General features: G+C 47.3%; 1 protein-coding gene across 1 annotated transcript in view; it reads left to right on the top strand.

The window, feature by feature from the left end:
• The first annotated feature begins 568 nt into the window (after positions 1–568).
• Positions 569–12,249, top strand: part of SHCBP1 (SHC binding and spindle associated 1) — a 27,976-nt gene continuing 16,295 nt past the window's right edge. The window contains exons 1-4 of the mRNA XM_023726785.1: positions 569–677; positions 3,953–4,120; positions 4,291–4,493; positions 5,765–5,973. Of these exons, the coding sequence (XP_023582553.1) occupies positions 569–677; positions 3,953–4,120; positions 4,291–4,493; positions 5,765–5,973 (689 nt within the window). The remainder of the gene's footprint in view (positions 678–3,952; positions 4,121–4,290; positions 4,494–5,764; positions 5,974–12,249) is intronic.

Below are 12,249 nucleotides of genomic sequence, written 5' to 3'. Positions count from 1 at the left end.
GTGTGTGTCCGTGTCTGTGTATATCTCTGTGTGTGTCTCTGTGTGTGTCTGAATCTCTGTGTGTGTCTCTGTGTCTGTGTATCTCTGTGCGTCTGTGTCTGTCTGTCTGTGTGTGTCAGTGAATGAGAAGAGAGAGAAACTGATTCTGAGTGATGAAAGGGTTGGGCCCACCCAGACCAGGATCCTATTACAGTTGAAGATGCAGAACCAAGTCTAAACACTGTTTTTGACACTAAATCCAGTGCCTCTTCCTCTCTATCCCATTGTCAGGCATGGCTTCTTAATTTTTCAGAAATCATCCCAAATTACGCCCCAACTCAACGTTTCCAAATTTGTCCCAATTAACAGAAGACCAGGAGGCTGGACGAGCTGAGCGGTCCGCCAGCCAGTAGATGGCGCAAAAGCGTTGTTGCCCGGGTTAGTGGCGGCGAAGGGGGCGCATAGAGTGCGGAAACAAGGGAATGCAAACCTTCTTTTGATTGGTCCAAGGGCCTCGGCCGACTATCCAATCAAAAGTGTCAGTGTCATCACGTTACTGGGCTGAAGCGGTAGCCCGCGGAAATTTGAAATGGCGAGCGGCTTGGTGATGGGTGGTGGTCTGGAGCCGGAGGCGATGGCGCCAGCGCCAGAGGGTACGGGCTGGACGGCTGAGGAGGAACCGGCCGGCCTGGAGAAAGGTGAGCACCCGCCTTGCCCGGCCTGCGGAGCTGCCTGCTAGCGGCGGCCGGGGCATGGGGACCCGCTGACCCGCCGCCCAGGGTGGGGTGACGGCTGTGAGAGGCCGGGCCGCTCTCAGGACGTCACGTCGGGGGTCCCAGGCTGCAGCCCCAGGCTCGCCGTCTCCTGCCTCAGCTTCCCTCGAGACTGGAGGGAGCGCCACTGAGCCAGGAGGTCCCAGCCCCTCACGCCTGGGTGGGCTCAGGGGCCCCTGTGCGCATTCATCTGTGCGAACAGGCTCTTCGCTTTCCTCTGCCCGTCAGAGGAGATGGGAGGCACGCTTCTCTCCCCAAAAGGAGGAGGCTTGAACCCTTGGCCTAGCTGTCTTTCCTCAACACTGAGGGCAATTAATATTCCCAGCGTTTGGGGAGCCAGGTTTCCTAATTCCCAGTCCTTTCTACCTCTCTATGCAGACGTCACTTTTTTTCCTGACATTTTGTCTTAGTCATCTAGTGCTGCTATAACAGAAATATCACAAGTGGGTGGCTTTAACAAACAAATTTATTTTCTCACAGCCTAGGAGGCTGGAAGTCCGAATTCAGGGTGCCGGTTTTAGGGGAAGGCTTTTTCTCTCTGTCGGCTCTGGAGGAAAGTCCCCTTCTCTTCAGCGTCTACTTCCTGGTTCCTTGGAGATGTCCTTGTGTCTTGGCATCTATTTTACCCCGTCTCTGCTTCGCTCGCTTGCTTGTTTAGCCTCCTTTATATTTCAACAGAGGTTGATTTAAGACCAGTCCTGTCCCATTAACATAACAAAGACAACCCATTCCCAAAGGGGGTTGTAACCACAGGCAGAGAGGTTAGGATTTACGACCCATTTTGAGGGGACACAGTTCAATCCAGAAACCTTTTTAAGCTGTTTCTTGTTTTTCCTCTAGCATTTTAAGTTGTATCGGGTAGTGGAAAGAGTCCTGGCAAGGTAAGAAAGCTAAGTGCGACTTAATTCCACCACTAACTAACCTTGTCAGCTGGCAGAAGTCACTTGGCTTCAGTTTTCCTATCTGGAAATCAGAGACAGTGGTCCTCCAGAATTTGAAGATGAAATGAAATAATGTGTGAAAAGTAATTACTTTCAAAATGGCCGTAAGGAATTCCGCTGATGTAAAACTTATTTATTTAACATATGTTTATATGTACTAAGAAAGTTGTTAGTTGCTGTGAAGTCGATTCCGACTAATGGCAGCCCCGTGTGTTACAGAGTGGAACAGCCCCGTAGGGTTTTCTTGGTTTTGATCTTAAGGGAAGCAGATTATTGTTGTCGTGTGCTGTTGAGTTGATTACAACTCACAGCGATCCTGTAGGACAGAGTAGAACTGCCCCATAGGGTTTCCAAGGGTGTGATCCTTACAGAAGCAGACTGCCACGTCTTTCTCCCCTGGAGCAGCTGGTGGGTTTGAACCGCCAGCCTTTTGGTTAGCAGCCTAGTTCTTAACCACTGTGCCACCAGGGAAGCAGACAGCCAGGCTTTTTCTTCCATGAGCCGCTGTAGGTTCCAACTGCCAACCTTTAAGTTATCAGTCGAGTACAGACCATTTGCACCACCTTGGAACTTCTCCAGGAACGGGGACTGTCACTTCATTCTCTCAGTTTAACCCAAGCGGGCAGCAATTCTTCTCTGTCCTACAGGGTTGCTGTGAGTCGGAATCGACTCGACGCTGACGGTTTTGCATAGCCAAGGAAACTGAGGCAGTCACATTGGTATTGATGGGGTATTGACGCTCTCTAAGGCTTCTGTGTATCAGCATTTGTCCGTGAGCTGTAGACCCTGGAGTTCACTTGGATCATCTGTGAGGTCAAGTAATTCTGGTGGCCTGAACAGAAAATAAAAGAGGGGTGTGTGCATGAGTGAGTGTGCGTGTGTGAGTGTGTGCATGTGCGTGCGTGCATGACAGACTGCTGTTCCTGACAGTCTCAGAGACTCTCCCTGAAACCACCACCGGGAGCTGCTTTGCTTCTCTAAATGCCACCCTCGGCGTTTGTTCAGTGGTCATTACGTCTGTTAAAAACGTACAGAATTGGCTGTGCCGCTGGCTGAATCACGCCTTATGAAACATCATTCCATACAATCCAGACCTAATGTGATTAGCATTTTCTAATCTCTTCCTTAGACACAGTCACTGAGTTAGCGAGGAGGAACCTAGTAGCCTCCGTGAAGTAAACCTCATGCATTATTAAGACTCTCTCATCTCTGTTTATGGAGGGGCCACTGACAGGCTGATACTGCAGAAAATAAAGGCAGGCTTCAGCTCATGTGAGAGGGATTATAGAAAATGAGCTATATCCCTATTTTTTAATGTGGTTTTCTAGAATTGTTTTAGAAAAAGCAAAGTGACTGCAAGATCCTTGACCATTATAAGCCGCTAAGTATAGTAAAGATCGTGTTGTAGTTAGCTGCCGTTGGGAATCGGGGTGGCCGTCCCCATGATCGGCGAGGATCAGACTGTTGTGATATATGTGGTTTTCATCAGCTGATTTTCTGCCGTAGGTCACCAGGCCTTTCTTCCTAGTTCATCTTAGTCTGAAAGCTCCTTTGAAACCTGTTCATTGTAGCAGCATGCAAGCCTTCGCTGACAGATGGGTGGTGGCTGTGTGTGAAGTGCATTGACTGGGAATCAAACCCCGGTCTCCTGCAAGGAAGATGAGAATTCTGCCATCTGAACCCCCACTGCCCCCTAGGAAAGATCATGTTGTTGTGTGCCAGCGAGTGGATTCTGACTCATAGTGACCCTACAGGACAGAGTAGAACTTCCCCGTAGGGTTTCCTAGGCTGTTGTCTTCACAGGAGCAGGTCGCCAGGTCTTTTCTGCTGCGGAGCTGCTGGTGGCTTCAAACCACAGACCATTGTGTTAGCAGCCAAGCTCAAACCATCACCAGGGCTCCTTAGTAAAGGTCGTAGCTGTATCCTTTTAAGGAGAACGTGGGTGGTTTCCACTGAATTAAAACATAGACAAAAGAACCCTTTCCTTTGCCTCTCCCCAGTCCTCACAGAACAGCAAAACCTAACCTGTGAAGGATCTTAAGCTCTTTTTGTTTTGAAGTAGAACTTGGATTTTGAGATGTTTTTAAGTTTGGAAAACTAGTTTTTTTTCTGCCAGTGATAAGGTAAGCAAAGCAGCCTACTCAAATCCCAGCTTGTATTTTGCTTGGAATTTCTAAGCAAGGAGGTGAACACGGACGTTCTCTATCACCACTGGCCATGTCTGGGCTAGCTGCGACTGCTTGCTTTTTGTTCTTTTAGGTTTGCTCCCAGATGAAGACTGCTGCAGTGATTGTAGCAGTTACGACAAGGCAGGTACTGGTTTACAGAGTTTTGTACCAGAAGGTAAAACGCTTTTCCCGGAAATTTTCCAAACGAGTCAACTTCTGTTCTACGAGCGATTCAGAGCCTATCAAGATTACATTTTAGGTGAGTGCTTCTCTTTTTGTTGCTGTATTTATTATTATCCTCTTTGTTTAAAGTAGATGTCTATTTCAGACTGCCAGTTGTTGGTACTGATGGAAGCAGGCTGGATGGATTTATTAACTTCTCTCTGCTCTACGCAGTTGCAATTCTTACTGTGTTTAATTTGTCTGTAGCTGACTGCAAGGCCTCCGAGGTAAGAGAATTCACAGCTGAGTTCTTGGAGAAGGTCCTGGAACCATCCGGATGGCGGGCAGTCTGGCACACCAACGTGTTCGAGGTGCTGGTTGAGGTAAATGGAATTCTGTTGTTCGGATGTTTGTCTCTAGCTAACAGCACTTCACTTCAGACTGTTAGAGCCAAAGTGCTTATTTTTAATTAAGGTTTCTGAGCTGATTGAAAACGGCCTGTTTTTCACATCTGATCGCCGCGGTGTGTAACGTTCTGCAGATCCTAAAAGCGGCTGAGGGGGAACGAGCAGGGAATTGAGGAGGCTGAGGTTTCAGCACCTGTGACAAGGAGAATGGATTGTAAACCTAGGAAGCGGAGGGGGTGACTGAGAGCATTTAAAAAATGGAGAGACCTAATTATGGAGTCAGCGGTGCTGCGATTAATTGTTTTACCTTCTTGGTTGTAGCGCGTTAAGTAGCTCAAACCAAACCGGCAGTTTGAAGCAGCCCGTTTGTTGCCTAACGCTTTCGTAGGCGTGTGGTTAATCTCTCGATAATACGTCCCACTGCAGAAAGTAAAAAAAATCTCATTTTTCAACTGGCTGGGCCTTTTACATTGAATTTGCACCCTGATTACAGCTGTGAATTTTCCGTAGTGTTGGTTAACTGGACCGCAGAAAACCTTGTTAAACTAAAACCTTAAACCGAGGAGTGTGGACACAAGTTGTTGCTGCAGCTCCTTTAGAGAATGACACCGCACGCTGCAGTGATCCTGTACCCGGCAGTGGGCTCAGCTGTTCCGTGGGAATTCTGAAGTTCTGGATTGTGCTGATATCTTTGATGTTCAGACCTATTAATTTGGTTATGACAGTGTGTCCCCTTTCCCTCTGTGATTTCTGTAAAGCAGAGTCATTGTTTTCAAAGAGAAATGTGCCTAAAACCCTTCATTCACTGCATTCACCAAGGGCCTAGTGTTGGCTTCAGGGCTTCTCATTGCAATAGAGAACGTGTAAGATCCACACTCTTGTGAGGCCTGCGCCTCCTGGGCTGCTTGTCTGTCTCCCGCCGCGTCTCCCGCTGCTCCCTCCCAGCCCTCCTCTTCCTGCTCCTCCACTGCCAAGCTTGTCTCCACCACAGGGCCTTTGCACCTTCTGTGGCTGTTCAGGTGGCTGTTCGCTTTTCATCCTTCTCATCTCAGCTCACAGGTGACTTCCTCTGACCATCCTAGCAAAACCAGGCACCTGCTAGCTATTCTCTGTCACATACTCGTCATCGTCTTGTTAACACTGTAAGCTCTGTGGGAGTAAGAGCCAGGCCCACCTTGTCTGTCCTTTGTATTGCGGAAGGAGGTTCCTTCTCGCATCCCGCCCCCACCCCCCATTCATGCTTCTTAAAAAGTCAGGCCCTTAAAACTAGTGTCTTATACGTCTCCTAGTTTTTTTCCCGTGTGTAAGTCAGGCCCCGTTGTTTGCAATCCCAGGTCACGGACGTGGACTTCTCGGGGTTGAAGGCAGTGGTGAGGCTCACCGAGCCGTACCTCTGTGAGTCTCGCCTGAGCTCGTTCACCCGGGAGTGCATGAGTGAGCTCCTGGAGCTGAAGGAGCACCGGCTACCCCTGCAGGAGCTGTGGGTGGTGTTCGATGATTCCGGAGTGTTTGACCAGACCGCCCTGGCCGTGGAGCACGTCAGGTAGGAGGAGAAGTGGACAAAAATAACCTGCTTCCAGAAACGCTGGGCGAAAGGCAGTCAGCCTGGTGTGTCTTAGGCCCAGATTTAAAACTCAATCCGTGAGCTTGATCAGTGCATCTTTGCCGTATTTTAAAATATTCAAAGATCGGGGAATCTCTTAAATTGAAATTTTTTATCTGTTTAAAATTTTCAGTTTGAAATAATTTCAGACTTATAAAACTTTGAAAAAATAGTACAAAGAATTCTGGATATCCTCTACCGGTTACCCCAAATGTTAACAAAATGTAGAGGATTTTTAATTTGGTTTATATATGTTTAGAAGCTGCCTTCAGAGTTCTGGGATCTAAGGCTTATGGGTGGCATATCTGAATACAAGAGGAGAGAGAGAGAAAGTGAAGAAGGTGGTCTATCATGATCTGTGCACTGATTAGACCAAGCCAAAACCAAACCCACTGCTCACGAGTCGATTCTGACTCACAGCGACCCTGTAGGACAAAGTAGAACTGCCCCATAGGGTTCCCAAGGCTGTCATCTTTATGGAAGCCACATCTTCCTGCCTTGGAGGGGCTGGTGGATTTGAACCACCGACCTTTCGGTTAGCGGCCGAGTGCTTTAAACTGATAAGACTGTTACATGTTATCTGGTCAAAGAAAGTGTCTTGTCAGGCCACTTTCAGGACAGCTGAGGGACGTGCTTGCGTCTTTCAACTTTCCTGGCATGGTTGGTTTCCACTCGCACAAGTGTGCCCCGGGCCCCTTAAGGGAGAAGGTGCGTACCTGGAGTAATAGGTGTGTTTTTCAGATATATATTTTATCAGATAATTTTGACTTTCTTGGATCTTCTGTATATAGTTACTAAAGAAGGCTTAATTTTAGCTGCTGAGAAGTGGACTTATATTCCTCCAGGAGATGGAAGGCTGGTAACATAATGATCGTAATGTTAATAACTGTGCTTAGTGGTTTGAAATTTAAAAAGTATTTGCTAGTTTCTCTATAATTAGTTAACCTGGTTCTACTGGGCTCAATCTGAATAACTTATAAAGAAGCAGAGTGTCTCAGGCCCGGCTTCTGACATCGCATGGAAAGTTTCTAATTGTATACAGAAATGTTTAACCCTAGATGTTCAGTATTAGGCCAAGCAGTATAAATCCAAACAACTGGTTTCTGCGCAGAACAAAGTAACTCCCTTATGTTTGGACCATTTTGTGTAAACTCCAGCAGTTAAAGCCCGGGAAGGTGCAGCAGTAATGGGCGATTTGGGGAAGTCAGGAATAAGGGAGTTAATCTCCCCTCCTGGCTGTAGAAGTGGTGGAAAGACAAGCATCTGGGATTGGTGGTGGTGTTACTGATAGATGTGCTGGGCCAGATGTCTTCTTCATTTTGAGGGCTCCGATTCTCGTCAGTGCCACGAGAAGGTCAAATTGTGAGGGTTTTCGTTTGTTTTTATTCAGTAAATACTTGAGCGCAGCTCCTGAGTTGAGGGTAGGGGCACCTGTTGCAGAAAACGGACAGTCCCACCCTCAGGGAGTGGTCAGGATGAACCGTAATCACACACAGATGTGTCTGTGATTGTAAACTGCAGTGAGCGCTGGGAAGAATTATAGGGACTAGGTAGAAACGAAAAAGCCAAACGAGTGGCCATTGAGTCGATTCTGACTCATGGCAACCCCGTGTGTGTCAGAATAGAACCGTGCCCCATAAGGTTTTCAATTGCTGATTTTTTTGGAAGTAACTGCCAGGGCTTTCTTCCAAGGCGCCTCTGGGTGGACTTGAACCCCTAACCTTTCAGTTAGCAGCTATGTTAACCATTGCACCACCCAGGGAGTCCAAGACTAGGCCAGGCCACTGTTATATAGTTAAGGGGTCAAGAAAGTTGCCCTGAGGAAATGACATTTGAGCTTGCGTCTCAAGGACTCGCTAGGTGAAAGGGCTTGTGTTGGGGTGAGTAGGGGGAGCTTGGTGAGCTTAAGGAACTGAAAGGCCAGTGTGGCTGGAGCACAGACAGAACTGGAGACGCGTGGGAATGAGCTTAGAATCTAAAGCAGGGGTGAAAAGGTAAAGGGGTTTGTAGGCCAGTTAATTGTTTTTGTCTCCAAGAGCAATGGGAAGCCACTGAAGGGCTTTCTTTCAAGGGTAAATATGAGGGCTTTGTGTTTTAAAGGCTGCTGTGTATAATGCCACTGAGTTGTGCGTGTAAAAATAGTTTGAATGTCTTGTTATGTTTATTTCACCACAGTGAAGAAAAGGCTGCTGTGTAGAGAAGAAATGGAGGGAGTAGACTAGGGAGAGCAGTTAAAAGGCACACGGGGACTAGCGTGGAATGTGGAGGGATGGAGGTAGACTAGGGAGAGCAGGTAAAAGACATGCGGGGAATAGTGGGGGACGTGGAGGGATGGAGGTAGACTAGGGAGAGCAGTTAAAAGGCACGCGGGGACTAGCATGGGATGTGAAGGGAAGGAGTTAGACTAGGGAGACCAGTTAGAAGGCATGCAGGGACTAGTGTGGGACGTGGAGGGATGGAGGTAGACTAGGGAGACCAGTCAGAAGGCACACGGGGACTAGTGTGGGACATGGAGGGATGGAGTAGACTAGGGAGACAGTCAGAAGGCACACGGGGACTAGCGTGGGATGTAGAGTAGACCATTGAGACTTGTTGAGCGAGTGGAATGTCCAGGACGTGGTGGCGGAGTGGCTCTAGGGGATGAGGTGAGGGAGATTGAAGGTTGACACCCAGGTTTCTGGCCTGAGAGGATAAACCCTGGAAAGGTGCAGAGGTGACTGATCTGAGTGCCTGGTCCGTCCTGGTGAAGTGATGTTAGCTATTACGCGGTGGAGAAGGCAGGGGGCACTGCGGCAGCTGACCAGCATGTTACGAGCGTTTGGAGCTTTGGAGGAGCTTGATGTGTCTGTGACTTTGGAGTCTCTTTGGGGCCAGGGTGGGTACAGGACATGAGTGCATACTGCACGGAGGAGCTCTGAGGGGGCGGGGGGCGGTGGTGGTAGTGGTTTCGAGCCGTGTTAGGAATCCACGCGATATCTGGACTTGGGATTTTGTTCTCAGGACCATCCGGAGCCAGCAGGAGCTCCTTACTGAGTAGAGGCCTGCTTGGCTTCATTTTTTCCTCAAGGATGGGCTCTAGAGGGTGAAGAGACTGGTAGGCCAGCCAGTCTGCAAGGATTAAGAGATGATTTTCATTCCACTGCACCTTCCTTTCATAGCAGAACTTCTTGAAAGAGATACGTGGTCACAGCCTGTGCTTCCTTGCCTCCCACTAAGGCTTCTACCCCTACCTCGCCACTGATACCGTGTTTATCCAGGTCCCTAGACACGCCGTCTGCTTGTATCCAATCTTGTCTGGTCTCATCTTGCTCGACCTCTCAGCCACATTCTTGGTGTTTGATCACTCCCATCTTTCATTTTTTTAAGCAGCTTTATTTACGGTATTCACATAACACACGGTTCACCCATTTAAGTGTGCAATACATTGGTTTTTAGTATATTCACAGATATGTGCAAACATCACCACAGTCAATTTAAAAACCTTTTTTATCTCCTCAGAAAGAAACCCCATGCTCTTTAGCTATCACCCCCTGTACCCTCCACGTCCCCCCAGCCCTAAGCAACTGCTTTCTGTCTCTATAACCATTTGCCACTAAGCTGACTCTGACTCATGGCAACCCCATGTATGTCAGGGTAGAACTGTGCTCCACAGAGTTTTCAGTGGCTGATTTTGGGGAAGTAATTGCCAGGCCTTTCTTTCGAGGTACCTCTGGGTGAACTTGAACCTCAAGTGTGGTTGGTTAACAGCCGAGTGTGTTAACCATTTGCACCACCCAGGGGCTCCTTATGTCTCTATAGATTAACCTGTTCTGGACATTTCGTATAAATGGAATCATGTACTATGTGGTTTTGTGACTGGTTCTTTTCACTCAGCATATTTTTTGTCAACATTCAGCCACATTGTAGTATGCATCAGTATTTCATTCCTTTTTAAGGCTGAATAATATTCCATTGTATGTATATACTACAATTTGTTTACTCATTCATCCGTTGATGGACATTTGGGTTAGTTCCACCTTTTGGCTATTGTAAATTGTGCTGCTATGAACATCTGTGTACAAGTATTTGTTTGAGTCTCTGATCTCAAGTCTTCGGGGCACGTAGCTAGGAGTGGAATTGCTGAGTCACTCCCATCTTCCTAGCACCCTCTCCTCCCAGCTTCTGGGACAGGCATTCTTCTGGCCTCTCTCGGCTTTCCTTCTCCGTTTCCTTGGTCGGTGTGTCCTCTCGTGCTCACACTGTAGAATGTTGGAGTTAATTCGGACTCAGTCCTCGGCCATCTCCTTTTCTCTCTCTGTAAGCTGCGAAGCGTGTTAGAATCGCCTGAGTACTTACTTTACACAAGTATTCCAACTAACACGTGAAAAGGAACGGTAGACTCAATATCGCTATTCTGCAGCCACTAATAAAATAAAGCCTGCAGGCAGGAATCACTAGTGGCTGCTAGAACCCCTGGGTGAGAAACGGATGGGGGGCGGTGCCGTGGAGGGATCACATGACAGCACCTGAGCTCGCTGATCAGCCTCAGCCTCAGAACAAGAGACGCTATCGGGTGCATCCTGATGGGAGTACATTATACCTCCCGGGAAGTATTGTTGCCAAAAATCTTGCCTGCAGCTGGTCAAGTCTCTAGGTCTTACTACCAGTTTACTATCTATAAAAGCAATAGATGAACATGGGAAGTAACACCGTGGTGACACAATCAATAAACTTCGTAGTGTTGGAAACTATTCAATTTCAAGGAGAAATAGAGGGAAGAGTAATCTATAGAATGGACCGTGGACTGCCAGAAGAATGAGCAAGTCTGTCTCGGAAGAAGTACAGCCAGAGTGCTCCTTGGAAGCAAGGATGGCAAGACTACGTCTCCCATACTTTGGACATGTTATCAGGAGGCATCAGTCCCTGCAGAAAGACATTGATGATGAGTAAAATAGAGGCTCAGTGAAAAAGAGGAAGACCCTCAACAAGATGGATTGACACAGTGGCTGCAATAGTGGGCTCAGACATAACAAGGACTGTGAGGATGGCACAGGACTGGGCAGTGTTTCATTCTGTTGTACGTGGGGTCCCTGTGAGTTAGAACTGACTTGACAGCACCTAACACCAACAAGAATCTAGAATAAGAGTGATTTAAGAGAAGCATCAACTAAATGCAATGCTGACCTGTGTTTGGATCCTGATTTGGACAAGCCAACTGTAAAAACAACAGTGGAAACAACAAGAAAAGAGACAATTGGGGAAATTTGAACATTGACTGGATATTTGGTGATATTAAGGAATTAAATTGTTGTTTTGGTAAAACATTTTTTTTAGAGACACATACCAAAATTTTATGAATGATATATGTCAAAGGTTTGCTTCAAAAGTGTCAGGAGAGTAGGGGGTGGGAGGCAGAGATGAAATGCAATGACCAGGAGTTGATAATTGTTGAAGCTAGATGATGGATACATGGTGTACTGTTTTCTCTCTGCCCTTGTATATATTTGAAATTTTCCATAATAAAAATTTGGTAAAAAAACCCTTGGGAAGCTTTAAAAAAATACTGATGCTTTTGAAACAGCTTCCCCGGGGATTCTAATGTGCAGCCAAGGTTGAGGACTGTTGGCCTTATAGCGTGTCCCTGGATGATCTCGTTTATGGCTTTAATGCCAGCAGTATGCTGACAGCTCCCAGATTTACATCTCCAGCCCTGACCTTTCCCTTGAGCTCTGGACTTGCATATTTGTCTGTCTACTTGACATCATCTACGTGGAGGTCGAACAGACATCTCGGCCTATTTGCATGGTGAAACGAAACTCTTGTCTTCCACCCCAAACCTGTTTCTCTCCCAGTCTTTTCTTATTTCAGTAAATGGCACCACCATGGAGCCCTGGTGGTGCAGTGGTTAAGAGCTCAGCTGCTAACCAAAAGGTTGGGAGTTCGAATCTACCAGCCGCTCCTTGGAAACCATATGGGGTTAGTTCTACTCTGTCCTATAGGGTCGCTTTGAGCTGGAATCAGCTTAACGACATGGGGTTTGTTTGGTTTTATCCATCCAGTTACAGATGATCAGTAAATGATTCTTCTGGAAAAAAAAAAAGTCACAGAACCATTGCTGTGGAGAAAGCTTCTCTGGCTGATCAAAAGCTCCTTGTCTCATGTGACTCGCCAGTTGTTAGGGACGGCAAGACATGGGGATGTTGCGTAATATTTGCTGTAGTCGACAGACTGTTTTAG

The sequence above is a fragment of the Trichechus manatus genome, unplaced genomic scaffold, assembly GCF_000243295.1.
Source record: "Trichechus manatus latirostris isolate Lorelei unplaced genomic scaffold, TriManLat1.0 scaffold00014, whole genome shotgun sequence".
NCBI classification, from domain to species: domain Eukaryota; kingdom Metazoa; phylum Chordata; class Mammalia; order Sirenia; family Trichechidae; genus Trichechus; species Trichechus manatus.
This window is presented reverse-complemented; position numbering and strand designations above follow the sequence as displayed.